A 21,379-nucleotide genomic window follows, 5' to 3' on the forward strand; every position below is an offset into this window, starting at 1 on the left:
TCAAAACTATTTGCAATCTGCTACAAATGAAGAATGAGGATTTATAAATTAGGATTTCAAAATTGCCAAATTTTATTTTCAAAAAAAAGTTAATAGTGACTTTTCGATGGTCAGGACAACTTTTATATATTTTTAAGTTTTAAAAGTTATCAGTAGCAAGAGTTTTTTAAAATTCACCAATAACAATCTTTGTATTAAAATTTGCTTTTTGTTTGACAAAATAAAAGCTTGCTAGTAATAATTTCACTATACTATTTTATATTTTTTGAAGCGGTCACTTATAAAGCGAAATAATATAACTGTTTTTTGATGGTGACTTTAGAGAACAATTATGTATCATTTGTTCTCACAAATTAAAATTTTAAAAACTATGATAACTTTTAACTTATGAACCCACGTAAGGATGTGTCATCTCTCAACTTCTCTTCTTTTTTACTTTCTTGATCTCTTCTATGCTAACAAAGTTAATTTCGTCCACAATTGTAGATATATTTTCACACATCTCTCTCCGATCTTTCTTTCTTTTTTATTTACGAGTCTTTCATTTATTTAAATATAGATTATTTGGTAAACATCATAAAACTCAAGTTTTAACAAGACTAAAAATTAGTTTTAGTTTAGGATAAAAAAACTCACAAATAAAGAAATTTTAAATTTTAAATATACAAACTCAAGTTTAAATATAATAATAAATTAATTTTGATTTGTAATAAAAAAACTTACAAGAAAAGAAATTTTAAATTTACTATTTATACTCTTGAGAATAGTTTTAAAAATCACTTTTTAAGTAACATTTGGAGAGTAGTCTCTAAATACATCAACTTTGTATAACAATATTTGTTAGAATATTTTAAACTCCTCTATGTAGCAATGCGAAACTATTTTATAATCTTTTATATTATAATGTTTTTATATATATAAAAAAATATTTTTATGCTTAAAAAATATTCGTGCCAACTTTTATATTTAACTAACTTTTAAAGTTTAAAAAACACTGATGATGATTTTTAAGGAAAAATTGTAGTCCAGTAATATTTCTTAAAAATCCATATTTTGGTAATTTTACAAATTAAAATCCATATTAAAAAAAGGACCCCTTTGCTGTCGTATTTTACTTTTTAAAAAATGTGTGGTATAACCTTGCTGTTGTGTATTGAGTCCATATCTCATGTTTTGTCCGTGCTTCTTCGTAGGTTGTGGATATCATGTAAGTAGCATTATTCTAATATATGCCATCAAGCGCAGAATTTTCTACAGATGGAGTTAGTAAACAACACGTAATTAAGGGGAGATTGTGCTCACGTTTGTTCTGCAACTAACATACCATTAGTAGACAACACGTAAGGTTGGCTGTTTATATATAAATTGCAAATTGGGTAATATAATCCAAAACTATTAACTGAAATGTGATAGGAATTATAGAAACCGTTTCATTGCTATTTGTTTTCCGCTAAAAGGTTAAATATTAGATCCCCAAACGTATCTTATTTTTCAATGTGGGATGAAGAATTGATTGGATAGCTGAACTGTAAACACCCAAAAGCGAAGTAGCTAAACAACAAATCTTCGCTGAACTTATCTTGTGTTCTCAATGTCCGCATAGCCAAAAAATACCCCTGTTGGTTTGAACAAGTTTTCCTGCTATGTTTTCTTCAAGGAAACAATTGACCTAGTTCTCAATGTTTCATATATTTATGTATTTTCAGGATCTGCGGTTCTTCATACATAGAATTGTAATAGAATTGTGCTATGATTGAGAAGGTCCTATTCTTGACTTCAGTTAATCCTGAAAAAAATTGAATCTTTTGTTCCGTTTTTAATCAACCTCAAAACAGATTCTTCAGAATAATCTTAGTGTTTATGGTATAGCTATAACCATGATCCTTCCCTTCATCAGCGATGGTAGTGCACGTTATTTACATAACTCGTGCTAGTCTTGCTTTAGAGATTTACTACCTAGGTTGGATGGTTGAAGCAGGACAAGAATTTACTCATGTTCACGCTCTAATTCATTCCCTAAGCCATCTCAGACCTCACTAGTAACGCTGTCAGACTTCATGTATTCAACTAAACGCTTTCTCTTTATCTTCATTATTAATTCCTTTCAAACTTCTGGTTTGGGAAATTTAAAAGGAAATTACCGGAAAATTAGATATTCAGAGCATGTTTCTTTCCCTTCTTAAAAGTAGTTTTCTATTTTTAAAAATAAAATATAATGCGAGTTGATTGGCAACAGATAGAGTTCCTATAATCCATAGAGACTGCAAAACTCGAGCTAAAGAGGCAATGACTCCAAGTTAGTCTTACACTGCCCAGTGATACATGTGGACGGGTCAATGGATGAACATGAATGATCCATTCATCTAAGGTCTCTTCAGGTAAACAGAACTTATGTCATAGTTTGTGGTAACAGGGACTTGTTTGCACGGCCCCAATTCGATATCAAATCACGGCATAGAATGGGGGTGGTTCTTTATTTATTGTATGATTCCACGAGTCATGTTGGGAGATTGTAATTGGAGACGATGGAATGTACAAAATAAGTAACGGGATATTAAATTATAGTGAATTTGTTCCGAAATGATTGATTGCAAAAAATTTAAGTGACATTTGAAATTTGTATCGATACGAAAATTATTGCTTTAAATGTATTTTTAACTAATATTTTATTAGTAAAATTAGTATTTTTTCTCTTAACTTAATGATAAAATTTACTTTCATCATCTATTTTTTAATTATTAATCTTTTCTATTAACTCTGTTACATGACTTAATAAAAATATTCTAAGTGATACTGAAATGACATTAACGTTATTTATTTAATCTAATCTAAATTTTTTAATTTTAAAAAAATAGTAAAATGTCCCTTCCACAACCTCTCTTTCTCCTGCTTGTAGCTTTCCCTCTCCCTACAACCCCACTCCTCTCCCCTTCCTCCTCTTCTGCAGTTGTATCACTCTTTGCTCCTTAACTCACAAGTTCTATCTCCCTCTCTTGTAGCCCCTTTTTCTTCTTTCTGCAACTTTCCCTCCCCTTTTTTTTGTAGCTCCCATCTCTTTCCCTTTTTCCAACCCATCAAAAACTTGAAGTACACCTATGTCAATTAAAAACATAGGTATCCTTGAGAAATTCCAAAACAATAAAATTTATATTATTTAGTAAGCGAGAGTATAAAAAGTATTCTTACAAATTGAAATTGAAATTTAGAAGCTTAGAAATTTAGTTGACTACAATAATCTCATCTTTATTTCTTTTAATCATAACCACACATAATGGATAATTGAATTAATCCTTTACCAAATACTTTCTAAAATTTTTTGCAACAAAAAAAATTTCAACTAAGAGAAAGAGAACAAGAGGAGAGAAGGAAGGTTTGGAAAAGTTGAAGGAGAATAAGGAGGAGAGGAAATGCAAGATTGTGGGAGGAAAAGGAACGCTACAAAAAGGAAAAAAAGAGGCTACAAAGAAAGAAATAGAGCTAGTGAGTTAAGAGTGATGAAACTGTAAAAAGAAGAAGGAAAAGAGAGGAGAGCTGCGGGAAGGAGAAGAGAGAAGGGAAGGGAACTATGAGAAAAGAGAGACTCTGAAAGGTGGAGACAAAGTTGATTGGTTAAGAGAAGGAGTGAAAAAACTATAAGAAGGGGAACGGGAAGGAAAAGACAAGGTTGAAAGCTTAGAAAGAAAAAGATCAGGTGCTATTGAAAGAAGAAGAGAAAAGGAAAAAAAAAGTTACATTTGACGTCACCTCACCATTTTTTAAAATTAAAAAATTTATGTTAAATTAAATAAACAACGTTAATGTCATTTCAACACCACCTAAAATATTTTTGTTAAAACATGTAACAGAATTAACGAAAAGACTAACGTAAAACAAAAAATAATTTTGGGAATAAAAGTAAATTTTACCTTAAAGTTAAATAATCAAAAGATTAATTTTGCCTACTTTATTAAATCAATATGGCTGCAATTTTATTGGCACAATGTGAAACAGATACTTTAATCTTAGTAATCAGCATAAGTATAGCGGCGGACTTAGCCCATAACAGCCAACATTGAGGGTATAATGTAAAAACAGATACTACTTTGATCTTAGTTGCGGAAGAGACCGGCGTCCCCTTATTGTTATTATGTCCAGGGATGGAATCCACTGGGAAATGAGGAAAAAAACTCATCTATAGCTATTTTAGGTCCTGCCAACAAAAACTAATGTTGAAGAATGCCTTATACGTAAAACTTCGACACTGCATAAACCCTAAGCATAGAAACTGCTTGACCAAATTCTAATAATTCCATGTAAAACGTTTTTTTAGCACAAGTATAGACAACTTCAAGACTAGTGAAGTGCAGCAATTTACACATTACCGAGTTTGGGTTCCTCGGACAAGCTATCACGACAATACAAAATGGCTCTGCAGTTGTTTGGCCGCAGTAGCAATTGATATTTTCCTCAACACAAACATTTGCCGTTACAAGTTTTGATATATTTTCCCCTTTTATTGTGCTCGTTACCTTTATACGCACATAACTATGCAGAAAACCTAATTATTCACACTTGAGAACAGTGAGACTTTTCATGGGGTGGAATTTACAGAAATCTCCTGCGGCACAGGTGGAGCTACCTGGTCTTGATGAGATGGGATAACCAGACGCTGCAGTGGTTTTAGAGCCACTGTGAGTTGTGCAAACGATGGGCGCAGATTTGGATCCCTGACATGGGGAGGTAGGGTTGGGGAGCAGAAAATGTCATCAATTGAAAAACAATTTATATTCCCAAATTTCCTGGAACCATTTGAGTAATGATATATAGAAGAAAAAATGAATAAATCAAACTAAATTTGAACATGCTTACTGTAGCCAACACTCCCGGATTATTCTTGCAACTATAGGATCAACCTCCGTAGGTATATCAAGTCGACGGCTTTGGAAACCTACGGCACCAACAACTTGCATAGGATTCATTCCACTCCATGGCAACCTTAGAGTGGCAAGCTCCCATAAGATGACTCCAAAACTATAAACATCGCATCTGTATATTTGAAATGGTGATTAGTAGAGGGATGCATTCGATAGCGACAGCTATTGTTGCAAGAAAACAAGAAACAGACATAAACACTATGTTTAATTACTAAAGTTCAGAAATTTCAAGCATTGTGCTTCTCAGCCTACCTTAGCCTTGTTCGCCAAGCATTTTTTTATCAAAACAAATAAAAATGCAATTAATCTGTTTATAATTGGGGAAAAAGAAATTCATCAATGGAACACACAAACAAAATAGGGATTCACTATTACTTAATCAAACAATTAAAAGTACTTGAGTTAAGAAAAATGCTATTCATCTAGCAAAAATCTGTCAAAATGGCCTAGCAGAATCTATTTTACTTGTGAGATATGAAACTACTACAAATATTGTTTTGTGAGGACCAGGACAACTGCTGTGAATAGCTATAAACCTTCCACATTTTTAAAGACCCGGTGAAGATTTAAAGCACTGATTATGGACAAACATTGATTACACAAATAAGATATAAAACAACGATGAAAACCAAGAAAAAAAATCCTTTTATCTTAAATAAATAACAACTCACTTCTCATTTGAGGGTTCATTGCGGAGAACTTCAGGAGCCATCCATTCCGGCTAACATATTGACAACAAATGTCAGTATTGAAAATAGAGAAGACAGATAACACACAAGCAGCTTAGGCCTAAACCAATGAGTTACAGAATAACAGATTTTCTCAAATTCTCACCGTTCCAGCAGTTGACTTGGATGACAAAAACGTGTTGTGCTTCAAGCGTGACAATCCAAAATCACATACCTGTAGAAAGAGCAGCTTACTTCTGACAAGTTAGATAAGAACAAGCTTGAACAAACCTAAGTAAACCAACTCACCATTGGCTGGTTTCATTTTCAACCTTAAGTTGAGTTGGTTCAAAATCAAAATTTCACTTTATTTTGGTTAAAGCATGTAAAATTTAAAAACTATTGTAACCCAAATCAATCTGTCTTTTACTCTCATACAAAAGTAAATCACTTCAACAAGATATCATCATCATAACGATAATAATATATTATATATATATATTTTTTTTCCTGGGTGCTCTTTAATTTTAGTTGGTGATAATAAAGAATAAACAAATATTATAACCAGTATGATAAATATATACTGTTATAGGCAAGCAAATCATCCTAAATTCGATTTATGGGAATTTGCCACAGGTTTTATTGGAATTTAATTTGAAAGCGTAAAATTGCTAATTTTCTTTTCTTTTAAAAAAGGTCCTGTTAAAAAGAGGTCCAAATTGATAAACCACCCAAGCCCAATCAAAATTATCATTTTTCAGCTTGGACAGTTTGGATCTTTCTATTATTAGGGGTTAATCTGGTTAGTATAGAAAATTTGTCAGCTGAGTTCAAGTTAAGCTTCAACACTAATCAATTTCCCCTACATGTTGCATCCAATGCAGATGTTTTGTGTACAAGCACTCAAGCAGCCAAAAATGACACTTCCTACATGAAATCAACTAGGCTTATATAGGCATATAGGCGCATGGCAGTTTATCAGGTCAGCCACATCCAAGCTTAACTTCACACAGAAACACAAATGGACCATTTAGCTGAATGTCAACTTTTGCATCTGCATCTCTCCAAGTTCATAGAAAGTAACAGTCAGCAGCAAAAACAAAATGCATACAGTAGCCTGTATTTATGCCACCGTTTTTACAATATCCTAAGACCAGCTAACAAAATATAATGGAACGGGAATAAGTAATTTTAAGCAAAATCAAGATCAGAAATGAAACCCAAAAAATGTGCAGGTTGTTCAAAAAATCAGATAACCATATTCAAGGCCATGTTTTCCAAAATCAACCTAGGCCTAGATTGGAGAAGCTTCTGAATAAGTACTTATATAAGACATGAATAAGGAAGTAACATAAATCAAACCCCTCTCATAAGTCAAATTTAACTCACGCTTTTCTAATTTTTTTAAAAGTCTTCTCATTTATCAGAACTGAGCCCTAGTCAATTTCACTGAACTAACAAAGATATACATTTAATGTGGCAGGAAACAAATTCAGGAGCCTGCATAAATGAGAGAAATGGCAAAAGAGGTAAATGGACAACACTAATCATATACCTTAACATTCCAGTTCTTATCAACCAAAAGATTTGGAGACTTCAGATCTCGGTGAACAATGGTAGGTGTACTGGTGTGTAAGCAATTCATGCCCCTAGCCTGTAAATTGGAGTGTTTTAAACCTGTAAGTTCATTGATGTAAATGATGATTGAAAAGGAAGAAGGGTAATTATTTCATATCATACCACATCCAGAGCCATTTTTATTCTTCTTTTCTCATCAATCTGACAATTGGGGCGATGAAGAATACGGTACAAGCTTCCTCTGTAAAATGTTACATCAGTAACACTGGTGAGGCACTTAAACATGAAATGAGTAAAATGGAACAGGGCTAAAGTTGCCAACACCAACATGACTGACAGGAAGTTACCATTATTTTGTTAAAAAATATGATGAAAGGGGAAAAGATATATATACCTTGGTAGATACTCTGAAATGATTGAGAGATTGGGAGGACGGGTAACAGCACCCATAAAAAGAACAACATTTGGATGACGTAGTCTCCGCATTATCCGTACCTTGCAGCAAAAAGATGGAAAACAGATAATTTTTGGCCTTTTAGAATGTAATGATGGTGGACCTTTATCAATGATATCACTGCCTGTAAAGTTAATTTATAATTTTTCCTCATTGGTATTTCTGCTCAAATCTTCAGAGTTGTTTCAAAATGAAAGGAACAAAAATATTTTGTTTAAATTCACAAGTTTTCACCATTTCTTACCATTTCATTTAAGCAAATAAGAAGAATAATGGTTGTAGAACAAAAAAAATCATTGCTTACTTCTCTTTTGAATTCAGACAGTGCAGCACCGGAAAAATCCTGATCCAAAAATTTCTTCACAGCAACCTCCTGATATTTCAACAGCACAGCATCAATCAGAAAATCAGAGACTAGAAATTCTTATATTTGGGTAAAAATTTTGAAATTAAGTGAGAGAAATGATTTTGAGAACTTACTAGCCTAGTAAGAGATTCTTTTTCACCTCTTTCCCCCCCCTCCCTCACCCCCTTCAAGATTTTCTGGGAATTTAGCAAGGGTATGATAAATAAATTCCCCAACTTTCTTCTTTTATATATAAGGATTTCAAAATGGATAGAGAACAAAAAGATGGGGCTTCAAGACTTTCAACAGGCTAAAGCTTCCAAAGTGTTGGTCTTGTGCTTCTCAGTTTTTATAAAAGTTAAATAGTGTCATTAACAAATCATGCACTTTTAGTTAGTAATGCCATCATTTTCATTAAACTATTGTTGTTGATAACACTATAAATGAAGACAAATTATATTGAAAAACAATCTCAAAATAACAATACTTCTATATTCATTTTTTTTAATACACTAATTATATTAACCATCCATCTCACTTCACTAGAATGAAAAGTCACAAGACATGTGCACAACAAGGAAGTGTTCGTAACATCTAACCATTCATGGAAATGGTTCTCCAAATGATAAGAACAGGACTTATATTTGTATCATCATCAATTACATTTGAATCATGCACCTAATAGTACAGGATTATCATTACTCAAAATATGACAAAAAAAACGTCTTCCAATTCAATCTACCACAATAATCTTCCCTGCATGTGTGTAAAGGAATTAAAGAACTCACCGTGCCATTCCAGTCGGCATGGTATACTTCGCCATATGAACCTATTTGAAAGAAATAATACACATGTATAAAAAATGAATATTCAAGAAACATATCCACAGACATGCAATACTTAAAGTTAAACACGCCTAGAGACTCACTAACAACTACTAAACATACTTTTGAATCCTTGTGAATGGAATATCATATGTAAGAGTAGGAAATTTTTGGTTAAGTGAGCTCACCACAACCTTGTGACCATGCTTGCACAAACAGAAATAAAAATAAAAAGTAACTTTTAATCAATTAAAAAACAGGAAATTTTTATTTATATGAGCTCACCACAACCTTTGTACCATGCTTGCACAAACAGAAATAAAAATTAAAAGTAATTTTATCAATTAATTAATTTTAGATCTAGGTCATTAATGATTGATTTGCATTTGTGGTGAGCTCCACTAAATGAAATAGTAAATCAGAACATGACCTTTACAGTAAATATTAATGACCCCAACAAGAAAATAAGGACAAATCATGTACATTACCTAGACCAATTCTTTCGCCAATAACCAAATCCTCCCATGGAATCTCACATTCACCAACGTCTACATCATCCAATATTTGATCAACCCTATTTGTATCAATCGATGAGCTAGGACTCTCTGGATCCTTTAATTTCAAATTGCTTCCCATGAATCTGTCATGTGTGCACTTCCTCCGGTCATGATATCTGATGTCAATGTTTTCAGGTTCTTTAACCGCCTCTACCATGATATTTTGAGAATTGTCCAAATCCCCCCTGTTAAAATCAGCATTGAGATCCTCAATCTGGTTCAGCTCAGGTACACCAACTGGTGAAACTGAACCAGTGACTTGTGCCGAAGTTTGAGCATTTACATCATTATTTATAATTGAATCATATGATGATTTGGAACTACTACGGTCAATGTTTTCAGATGTAGAAGAACCATTGGAAACAAATAAAGGAGGGTTATATTCATTAGGGTTATGATTAGATTTCCTGGGGACTTCGTTGAAAGCATGACGATTCTTCCACATCAATGGTACTGGTGGTCGACCAGAAACAGTATTATTAATAGTATTTTTAAGCTCAGGAGATTTATTTTCCGGGGTTTTGTTATGCACAGAGGCCTTCCCAGTTCCTTTTATTTGGAAAGGGTTAAGATCTGCAAAAAGGCTTCGAGAGTCGTTGGGACTGCTCTGAGTATATGGTACTACATTGACATTCAATCTTGTCCCATCACCAACTGCATTCATTCCAAGAGTCCCTTTGCACAGAGAAGAACCAGACAACGCTGGCAAATTTTCTAGTTGGTTAGGAGACCCTCTATTAGGCATTTTAGAAGGACCAACACCACTGTCTCTGCTCAAACCCAAGTTTGAAGGCATGTACTCTGACTTCTCCAAATATGGTTTTCCATTCCATGGTGACGAATGATCTTTTATCTCAGAATTTTGACTACTGCCTTCACCATCAGATGGTGGAAAAGGTCTTGAGTAAGAAAATCCAGTATCTTTGGCAGAAGGTAAATTTGGCAAAATCTTGGGATTGTAAGACTTAAGGGCACTATCCTTGGTGCTTAAAATATCAGCTGGGATAAGTGTCCCTGGTGCAGCCATGAGATCAACCAAAAACTCCCTGAAAGCAAAATAGATGTCAGTACCACAGAACCTGAACAGCCACCCAAACTTTTGGGCAAATGTATGGAGATCTCCAATGATTGCATCAACCATTGCTGAAACATAGGCATGAATATGACATGCACATGCAAATTAGTAAATTATCAACAATACATGAAAAATACAAAGATTGTAAAGGCCTTAACCTTTCATCCTCCAACTTTATAATGTTGACAGCATCATCCTCAACACCAGTGTAATGACTACCTTTTACCAGTCTACAAGGCATCTTAATGTTGTCAGCTAATACCTGTCACCAGAAAAACAAAAGTTATATTACATAGCCAGTATATTGATAAGAAAAGTTTTTGCAAATCTTGATAAAATTCATATGATCTTCTAAAGCGTACACAATAAATACAAAATTTAACTGGAAGATTTATTCTCAAATCTCAATATGTAAAACTAGCTTGCAAATATATAGCAACCATAATCCAAAGTTAAGAACCTTTAGAAATATTGATGAGCAGAATCAGCCAAAACTTTGATGACTTAGGCTAGATTAGCAGGGAATTTTACTCTGTGACTAATTCTAAAAAGAAAACTACTTGATTTACTTCTACTAATTTGTTGATAATTTCTTTTCAAGAATATTTTCAAGTGATTAAATATTTAATAGTTATTGCAAATATCATATTCACTAGTTTATTTTAGTGGAATTTTGTCAGCCACTTTTCTGGGCAGATTATGACCGGAGTAAGAATTATATTATGGCATAAAAGACTTTAATCACTAATAAAAGCCAAAATACTAACCTTGAAAAGCAAAGCACGATGCCTTGAGAGCCCAATATTTAAAGACCCGATAGGCAATACAATTGTGTGAAGAGATGTCCTTAACTCTGTACTTGTTTCTGTCCATCTTGTTAATATCATATTAGCATCCTTTACAGGACCACCCATATGGCTTGTAACAAGTTCAGCAAGCATTTGTACCAAAATACCAACCTCAGTGACAGGACAATCTAATGCAATACAATGTGCAATTTGTATCAGCTCTTCCAGAGCAGGATCAATTGCTCGATTAACAATGACCACTTCAAAGCTAGAACCTCCAGGGTTTGCCTCTAGATCTGTTAGAGATGGCATTTTTCCTTGCATTGCTGAATCATTATAGAGACCATATACATCATAAAAACCATCTATTACTTTCTCCTCATAGTCAAGCACATTATATTCCTGGTCAGCAAATAGAAATGCAAGATAATCAAAACAGGTGCAGTTCAAGAAATGGACACTAAAGGAAACATGAGAAACTCATCAATGGAGATGAAACAAGTGGTGAGCATTCTATGTTCACTAAAAAAATTTATAATTTGATTATTTCTATCTTGGCTTAACTGATTAAAAAAGTAAAAGAGTACAGGTTCACGTACTGCAAATGACCATTTGCAAGACTCATGCAGAATAAACCAATATCATGATGAAGTTTGAAATAATAAGTTTACATAAAGAAACAATATGTATTTATACAATATCCTTTAAGAAGATCTACCAGAGAAAACTAATGCAATCTGTAACAACAATATCCACACAGAAAGTCAATCACAGACACAATAGCAATAAAACAATCTACAGCTGATTATGCCAGAAAAGTCATCTTATCTTACAGTAAAAATGTAAAGTGTCTTAACAAAAGTTTGCCAGTGCACCAATTTGAAAATTCGATCATGGATGTGCCTTCTCGTTTTCTTTTCCAACCAGCACAAAAATAAGCACATGATGATTGTAAAAATAGTGATCCACATTTTTAATTTCTAGGGATGTATGGCACTTCCAAAAAAGCACCTAAATCTTCAACATCGTTTGAACTCAGTTTGCCCAATCAATCAATTTTACGATAAACAGAGAGACATTCACATAAATCTTAAGATGCAAGTGCAACTAGGCGTAATAGCTTCTGCTAAATGGCAATAAATCCAGATGCAGCTTTTATCAGAGTTCCGTTTGCTTTCTGCAGAAACCAAATTTTACCTCGCTGATCAAAAACAGATTTCGAACTTCACCCGAATTGCTAGCCCTAGACACACATAAACCCTCGAATCTAAGTTCCATTACACAATTGAATTCACTACAAGAACAAACTAGACAGAAATGAAAAGGAAAGAAAAATCCATAATAAAATCACGCAGCATAAACGCATACAATTCACAACTTCATCCCGAACAATTACGACGAAAGACCAACATTACCAGAAGTGGATTTCAACAATTGACCAAGAACTTACCCAGTACTGCCTCGATAGCGCCTCCGCCACATCGTCCTTGCCCCTCGTCGAATCAATTCGATGCCCTCCCAAACTCAACAGCGTCGCCGCATGGATCTGATCCTTCTCAGGATCATCGCGAAACTCCGAATTGGAAGCGCTGATAGCTAGGGCTAGCTGGACCTGAAACTCCTCTTCCGACGAGAAAAAGTCTTGCCGACTAACCGCCGGAGTGGCGCCGCCGCCGGGAGTCACAACAGCCGTAGAAGGAGATGACGACGAAGGACTAGCCGGAGAGGCGCCGGAACTCTGCACGTGATCGGCGGCGCAAGACGGCGACGGTACAGGCGGCGGAATTTCATTGGATCGATGAGGATCGTGGTTGCTTCCTATGTGAAGCTTCTTGAAGATGTTCTTCATCCTCTCCTTTTTCTCTGTTTGCTTTTCCTTCTTCACTCTCTCACTCATCAAAGCAACTCAGAACGAAATTGAAGTGACTTCCCAATTCCAAATTGTAATCGGAATCACTTTCTGTGATTTTCAGTTCAGTGATTCGTTTCTCGACGATTTCTTTTTTCTTGAATTTTCTGCTGTCTTTCTGTGTGGTGTGGGTTTGATGGTCAAGGGACTCGAGAGGAAAGTGTTAGGAGGGAAAAACTTAGGCGAGTAGAACAAGTGTTGAAATGGCCGTTAAACAAAATGGGCTTCCAATGTTGCTAAATAACCAAAATGACATGCACACTTGGATACGCTACGATCACCGCGCTAAATGAACGCGCCAATTCGATGTTGACATGGGAACCTACGTGTCTCCTCAATAGTCTACGTGGACGTCATAAACTTCTGAACTCCACCTCTTCCCGTGGATATATTATACGCTTTTTTTTTTTTTTTTTTTATTTCATCATCCATTTCCTTCATGGATATTCTCATTAACTTTCCCTTTATTCATTTGTTAGTTAATGATTGCCGGTTCCATTTTACTTTATTTTTTTCTTTCGTTAATAATTATGTTTTATTATTGATAAGCTTCTCTCATATTTCACAAACTTTTGCTACTACTCTAGTTTGTTATTTTTCTTCCTTTTATTAAAAAGCATCAATGGCTTTTTTATTATTATTTTATGAATCATGAGATACAAAAGTGTCATGAAAATGACTTTTCTGTTTCAATAACTCAAACTCGTGTCCTTTTTTTTTTCATAAAGTTCAGTTGTAAATAATACTTATATATATATATATATAATATTATTTTTAAGATTATCTATTCTAATCTTAATGTTATCATGTATCATTTGTTTATATTTCTTAGATATTTTAAACATTAAGTGAAGCAGAAAATATGATTATTTCTCACGAAAATCGTAAGATCTATTTAATGAATATAATTAGAGAATAAGAGGTAAAATTTTATTATATTTTTATGTTTATTTAAATAATAAAATATAAGTTTATTCCATATATTTATTATATCTTATTTTTCAGTATAAATTTTATTTTATGAAAAGAATATAAATTAAAAACATATAATATAATGCTTTTAATTTGTCATTTTAGTAAAAATCAAATGTAAAATTAAAAAAAATTTATTTTATTCTTATTATATTAAATAAAATTATAAATTAATCTATTAAATAGTAACAGTTGTGTATATTAGTCTCTTATTTATTAAAATTGTTCGGTTAATTTTTCACATAATAAATTATTAGACAATTAAGTCCAATTTTCTACCGTTAACGAACGTTTGAAAAATATTAACTTTTATCATCGTATTATGGAATATGTTAAAACATTATTTTACAACTTTTTCGCTTTTTCTCTTACCTCATCATTTTTCTCTCTTTATCATTTCATTTCATTTCATCAGAGTTATGCCATTATAACACAGTTTCTCACAATGATTTGCAGTTCTGTCTCACAAATACTATGGCGTCAAAAGAAAATAGAGGTGGCAGAGAAAAGATTCATTGTGAGAAATGATTGAGATTTTCAATAACCTCATGGATATGCAAAAACATCGTCACTTCAATTTAACAAAATCCATCGTACAAGTGTGAAATAATATCAATTTAACAATGCAACAAACACAAGGACACTTGTCCAATATATATATGGCACAAGTCCATCCAAAATGACTAGGGAAAGTGTGTGCTTTCCACACTCTAGACAGGAACGTCAAAATGGGACTCGAATTCTCTACTGTAATTGGATGTCAGGTTAGTTTTGTATTTTTGTTTAAGTTAAAAAATTTTGCTTAAGCAAAAATGTAAAATTTTGCTTGACTTAACCGTTCAATTCACACAAAAATGGAAGAGAATTCCGGTCCGTAAAAATGTATGTTACAGTACGGCTTAACAAGTCAAGAACCCCAGCAAAATAAATAAGCAAGTAAGCAACAATACAAGCATAGTACCCAACATTAAATTGATTTGTGTCCTCCGCATTCAACATTATTTCCTGCATTTAATACGTTATAAATTTGCACATTAAAATAGAATTCTTTGGCACCTCTTTATGCCATGTAAATAAACAACTTTTAATTTCAAAAAAAGTAAAATGTATGAACATAATTTTAAAGGAGGATTCCGCCGGACACGTGGCAGGAACTTGTATAAAAAAAATAAGATTATCAAGTGACCTAATAAAAAAAGGGTAGAACAAAGAAATATGAGAAAATAAAAAATATTAAACAATGTTTTGCAATAAATAATAAGTTATACATGGAATTTTTTTTCTTAATAAAACACAAACCGAAAATAATTAAAAATATATTTAAAGAAAAGTATTTTTATATAGAGGAGGGATGATGCGTTGATGCAAGTTAAACTCAACGTTAATTAATAAATTTTTATTTAAAAATTATTTAAAACTTACTATTTGATTGAAAGATTGGTATCATATTTATAATATTTCAAATTATTTTTTAATATATTATTGATAAATATTAAAAACAATGTAACATAGTTTTTAAATGTATCAAAAAGAATTCTTTAATTGTATTTTTATCGTTCCATTTTTTAACAAAATTTGAAATGAACAATTCAGCTGATATGTGATAAAAATTAATTAATAGATTGACATAAATATATTTTAAGAATATGTTTAGTAACACAGACAAAATCGTAACTTATTAAAGGGTTTAAACTATCTTTTAATAAATTAGTAAAAATATTTGGTAAACAAAAAATAAATAGAGAAGATAATTTTTTGAAATTAACTTATTACAATTTATTTTAAGTAATTTTTTAACTTATTAGAAGTTAATTATTAATATTTTATTATTTTTACACTTAACACTTTAAACTATTTACATTAACATAAAATAATCTTAACTCTTTCTTTTTAACCTTTTAACATTTTTAGCTAGTTGTATAACTAGTTTTATCAAACAAATTGAATTCAATCAGCTGCAGTTATTATGTTATAAGTTTTTAGTTGTGTTGTAAGCTAAAGCTTTTAATTAACTTATTGGTAATAATTATAAGTTATATAAGCTTTAAACTAGTTTTATCAAATAAAACTAAATAGTGAGTTTGAAAAATATTAATTTTTAAAGTATTTTTTAAGCAACTAAAAATTAAAACAATTGATTAAAAATAGTATTTATTATATAAAAAGTATAAAATGAAATAAAAATTTTAATGTAATTTTACTATTTTAATTGCTTAAGTTTAACTTTAACGATTGATGTGAATTATTTTTTGAAATTAAATTATAATTGAATGACCGAGACCTGTGAGATTTAGTTTTTTGTGAACAAGGAAAATAACAAAAATACTAAGGCCTCAAGAATGACGAGATTTAGTTGATTTAGCCAATTAATTTTGTTATTGAACCAAATGTATAACGATGTATAATCGCAAAAAAAAACGCACTCAGTTATGGCCAACTCAATCAGTCTGATTGAAGTTCTAAACACTACTTTATATATATATATTATAGCCCCTTTTATTTTTATTTTTATTTTTTTAAAAAACTATTAAGCTAAGGACAAAGCTTGAATAAAAAATCTAAGATATTTATAATATTTTTTCAACAAAAATGCAACATTTATCACACCCAACCGAACTATTAGATTAAAAAAGAAAAATAAATTAGTTAAAATTTAAAACGGACGTTAAAAGGAAAAACAGCCCCAGAAATATGTAATAAATTTCATCTAAGGCTTTACCCATAAATTAATCGGCATATCCTCAAATATAATTAAAGTTCTTAGTCGCATTTAAGAAAAAAAAATCTTGTAACATCTATAATGTGTTCCCAAAGAAAAGCTTAAAAAGTTGACAACCCCGTTCCTATACATGCTGACTATTTGTGTTTGATACTACTGGACCATATGATCCGTTTGACGAAGAGAGTCTGATAAGCCCCGTACTTAAAAAATTAGACACAAGAGGCATATTGCAAGCTTATGAAAAGCATTCTCAATCCCTTGGAGCTAACATGATAGCTATCTTCTACTACTCAGACGCACTACCCTGTCTTGTTTACACTAATTGACCCCATTGTTCGATAACATACGTGATACTTTAGACAACGTAGCCGGTGGTAGCTCTATTAGCTCTTCTTCATCATCATCACTAGAGATCCAGCCATAGCAAGGTCTACGCCTTTTGTAACAAAGCCTCCCCACAAGGTGCGAGGACTTTGGTTCACGAACTTCACCAGAAGCCAAATTTCCTGCTGGCTGACAATCTGCAAGACAGTAGTATACAAGACAATTAGTCTCAAATATGTTTAATCATGCTATCAAAACTTTGCGTCAAAATGATAACGAAAATTGGAAATTTCTAACCAGCTTCATTTTCTGCAGCTATAGCGTTGATGGGAGTTCTGCTGGTCGCTGAAAAAGTGTCTACTGCAGCCTTGATGAAAAGCTCACCAGGTTCACCAGTTACTGATGAAATGTCTACAGGCTTGATGGGAAGTTCACTACTATTTACACTTGTTGCTGATACAGTGTCCACACTTTTGATGGGAAGTTGATTACCAGTTCCACTGGCTGCCGATGCAGTGTCTACGGCCTGATTAGTTAATGGTGAATCATCGGAGGTTTGCATGTTGGAGCAAGGTAGAAGGATACTGTTTGAGCATCCTGCAGGTGATGCCTCATTGGGACCATCACCTGGCTTAGCCTCTTCTATCAACCCATCCTTCAAACAAAACGATACAAGACAGCAGAACTAGACATTATTAGCACTAGTTTTATAATAATATATAAAAGAAATCACAGGAATTTCAATATAGAATCCAATTAACAAGTATCTTAAGGTCGCCAATTAAGCTATATAGTATATAGAAATAGAAAGTATTCAATAAAAATCACAGAATTTAATACACTGAAAACTTGAAAAACATTACTTTTCATTTAATATATACAATAACAATGGTCTTTGCCATCATGTTGCGTATGCACGACAAAAAATTTTCCTGTTGGGAGAAGGTGAATCACATAATCATATGCAATGTTGGACAACTATCATAAAGTAATTGCATAATCTCAAGTCTCAGCAACTTCAAAAAGTAACATGCTTTTGGAGACACAGCAGCTCATTGCTGCCCATGACATCATCTAGGAATTGAAACAATATTGAATATGGGGAAGACATGATTTGTAACCGGAAATGAAAGCCTGAAAGAATGGAGGGCATATAAACCAGCTCATTGCTGGCCATGACATCATCATAAAATATTGAGTTTGGGAAAACATGATTTGCAACCTGCTTCTCTTCTTTCCTTTAAGTAAAACTTCAGTCTAAAAGTCCCACCTTATCGGTTTGGTTGGATAGAAAGAAAGCCGAAAAGGACTTTCAAACAGGAAAATATCAAGAAACATCTTATGCAAAGAATTAATGAGGCTTACAAAAAGCCAAAAAGAAATGTACTTTCCTATGAAAACCCTTCGGTATTACATACCATTTTACTGTGAATTGAATGAGCCAATGGCTGAAACTGGCGGTTAGATACGCTCGTTCATTTCAAGAAAGAGAATCTTAGGCTAAAGATGGTAACGAAATTGTTGGCATGCTGAATAAAATAAACATTTTAATTTCACAAGAGGTAGAGTTTGGTTAAATTTTCCTGAAGTAAAATTTTGTGTGAGAATGTTGCGTTGCCGTTTGATAAAGGCTGGCTCTCTAAAAATTGGAAGGTAATGCAATAGAAAGCAAACAGCAAAGGAAAGAACAATTGGATCGTCACTTATTTGGATACATTATAATAATAATGAGAGCATCAGAAAGTAAATGATGTGAAACAGAGCACACAATTAACTAAGGTTCCTGAGTATATTCTTAAAGAGAATGGGTGTTCTCTACAAAAATTGTTCACCTTATGTTTGATAAAATACCAAACTTATTTTAAGAGAATGAATTCTGCAATTGTTTTTCAACTACAGAGAATCCCCACCATCATTTTTTACCCTAAACAATAAATTACAATACAAGTCCCCAAAATCTGAACACTTAGATCATCACTGCACGAACTGCAGGTGAAAAAATTGCATTTCCTTTCTCTGTTACCATTCTATCAGTTCAGTACTCAGAAAGTGCGGGGCATATTTTTATACGGTAATAATAGATAACCTTTCATTGATCGAAATAAGATATAATACTAAAATATTAGAAAAATATTAATATAATCTTCAGAACTGATTTCAACCATTAAGATACAAGAGTATAATAAGTATTTTTTTTTAATTAAATCATATTATTAAGGTTATCCTTAACAAACCCAAAATATTATGGAATAACAATTAAAGGAAATGAAGGTGGACGTAAAAATATAAAGAGGATAGATGTTAGGTTTTGGGTGTGTGAGTTGCTTGGAGGATAAGCAACAGAGAAAGCAGCACAGAAGAGATTGGAAAGAGACAAAGAGGAGCAACATTTTAATTAAGATGAAAATAGTAAATAATGAAATTAAAGAGTGAATAGGGTAACCACTGACCTGGGCTTCAGAATTGGATTGTTTTTCAAGAAGAGTGTCAATGAGGAGAGTGTAAGCAGAGTCTTCGATGAAGACCCAGCCTTCTTTGCCACCATAAACCTGAATAGTGAATAGTGAATAGAAATACACAAACATTACCATAACTGTTATCATAAAACAAAATGAAAAGATTTAGTATTGAGAGAGTGACTTTGAGGAGTTGATCGACGGTTCTTCGAACGAGTTTGTTTGGGAATCCAAAGGGAGTCATGGCGTCGAGGGCTGCGTCCATTCGTGTTTCCCCTCTCTGCTAATCACAAACACACAACAATTCATGAATAAAGCGATTCAATGGGGGAAAGAGGGAATGTGAAACGACCTTCTTCGGACGTCGTCTTGGAGCCATGGCAACGAAGGATGAAGTTGGTAAAGTTCCCTTCACACGTGAAGGTGAAGAATACCATGCGACTCTTTCATGCTAAGGCCTTGTTAATTGTTTACGCCAGAAGCAGCAAAATTAAAACGATACGAAATAAGGATAATTATGTAAAATTGCTTGTTTAGTTCAACGGCGAATGAAGAAAGAGAGGAGTTAGAATCCTTTTTCACTTTCTATTTAGTTAAATTTTTTCTTTACCCTAATTTTCTGTTTATAGATCCATCTGGAGTGTAAATTTTCGCTATAATCGGCGGGGTTTTCGTATATTGTTTTTGTTTTGTTAAATCAATTTTTTTTAATACAAAATTTAAAAGATTTTATACGGTTAGTTCAAAATTTAATAAAGTTTACAATTACAGATAAAAGACATAAATATTTTATTAAATTAAATATAATTAAATTAAGAAATAAGTTTTTTAAAATTATAAAAAATATTAGATTTAAAATAAGATTAATTTCATAAACTATTTTCACTTTTATTAAGGTAGTGTGTCGATATTTAAATTTTAAAATTAAAATTACAATAATTTTAAAATTTAATTTATCTAAAAATAAAAGATATTTTAATTTGACACAATGTATCAAAATATAGAGTTTAAATTTAAATCAAAACAAGACGTGACATTTTAAAGAAATAAAATTTAATTCCAGACAAATTGAAAAAATATTTGATTTAGTGCTTAATATTGTATGGATTGCACATTTTACTCTTTGAAATTTTTTTAAAATAAATGTGGTTCATAAATTCATCATATAATATTTATTTTAATTTTTTTAATAAAAATGACAAAAAAACAATTTTATAAAATCATGAAATAACAATGAAATTTAATATTTTGTTGTTACAATTTTATTGACTAACTTGAAAATTTATTTATAGTTTAAAGTACTTTTTAAGTAAAAAAAAACTACTTACATAACGAGTAAGGATAAAAGCCAGTAGATTTAAGTAAAATGTACCTGTCATTATATTTGCGTTTCCGATAATTATATTTTGTATTCATGTGTATAATAGTTTTAATTTTATATTTAATAAATATCTATATATTTATTATTTTAATTTATTAATGAATTATTTTTAGTTTTTATAAACTAATAAAATATAAATATTATTGTAAAATAATAATGTTTATTATTTCTAAAATTTTAATTATATATATATATATATATATATATATGTATGTATATGTATATATCCTAAACCCCATTACTGTAAATAAATATAGATATTATGTTATTCATGTATACCGTATCTAAATCTATCAAGTAGATAGTTAATCTATCTTTTATTACTATTGAATATATAAGGTTTATCATTTCTTAAAAAGAAAATGGAAATGAAAGATTTTTATAACCTCTTTTCTTTAATCGTCATGTATTT

The 21,379-nt window shown here is 31.9% G+C and overlaps 2 protein-coding genes across 5 annotated transcripts; both read right to left on the reverse strand.

Moving 5' to 3' along the window:
* Positions 1–3,950: 3,950 nt before the first annotated feature.
* LOC113870732 (serine/threonine-protein kinase EDR1) lies at positions 3,951–13,396 on the reverse strand. 3 transcript variants are annotated; one of them, XM_027507171.1, is made up of 14 exons: positions 12,654–13,310; positions 11,183–11,605; positions 10,574–10,677; positions 9,272–10,386; positions 8,748–8,788; positions 8,094–8,156; positions 7,918–7,986; positions 7,554–7,654; positions 7,322–7,400; positions 7,137–7,235; positions 5,748–5,816; positions 5,585–5,634; positions 4,849–5,025; positions 4,254–4,706 (listed from the first exon to the last, which is right to left on the reverse strand). In XM_027507171.1, the coding sequence occupies exons 1-14, from the start codon at positions 13,098–13,100 to the stop codon at positions 4,571–4,573; spliced, it is 2,973 nt and encodes a 990-aa protein (XP_027362972.1). In that variant the 5' UTR covers positions 13,101–13,310; the 3' UTR covers positions 4,254–4,570. The 3 variants fall into 3 exon arrangements, 2 of the variants coding, with proteins under 2 accessions (XP_027362973.1, XP_027362972.1); XM_027507172.1 differs by lacking the exon at positions 8,094–8,156 and having other exon boundaries at positions 3,951–4,706; positions 12,654–13,396; XR_003505690.1 differs by lacking the exon at positions 8,094–8,156 and having other exon boundaries at positions 5,748–5,835.
* Positions 13,397–16,837: 3,441 nt separating this feature from the next.
* On the reverse strand, positions 16,838–20,077 carry LOC113873175. 2 transcript variants are annotated; one of them, XM_027511181.1, is made up of 6 exons: positions 20,046–20,077; positions 19,939–19,993; positions 19,771–19,866; positions 19,581–19,679; positions 17,428–17,785; positions 16,913–17,327 (listed from the first exon to the last, which is right to left on the reverse strand). In XM_027511181.1, exons 2-6 carry the CDS (start codon positions 19,963–19,965, stop codon positions 17,125–17,127), a joined length of 783 nt encoding a protein of 260 aa, XP_027366982.1. In that variant the 5' UTR covers positions 19,966–19,993; positions 20,046–20,077; the 3' UTR covers positions 16,913–17,124. The 2 variants fall into 2 exon arrangements, with proteins under 2 accessions (XP_027366983.1, XP_027366982.1); XM_027511182.1 differs by lacking the exon at positions 20,046–20,077 and having other exon boundaries at positions 16,838–17,327; positions 19,939–20,017.
* Between the last annotated feature and the right edge of the window lie 1,302 nt (positions 20,078–21,379).

The sequence above is a fragment of the Abrus precatorius genome, unplaced genomic scaffold, assembly GCF_003935025.1.
Source record: "Abrus precatorius isolate BTA unplaced genomic scaffold, Abrus_2018 Scaffold7, whole genome shotgun sequence".
In the NCBI taxonomy this organism is placed as follows: domain Eukaryota; kingdom Viridiplantae; phylum Streptophyta; class Magnoliopsida; order Fabales; family Fabaceae; genus Abrus; species Abrus precatorius.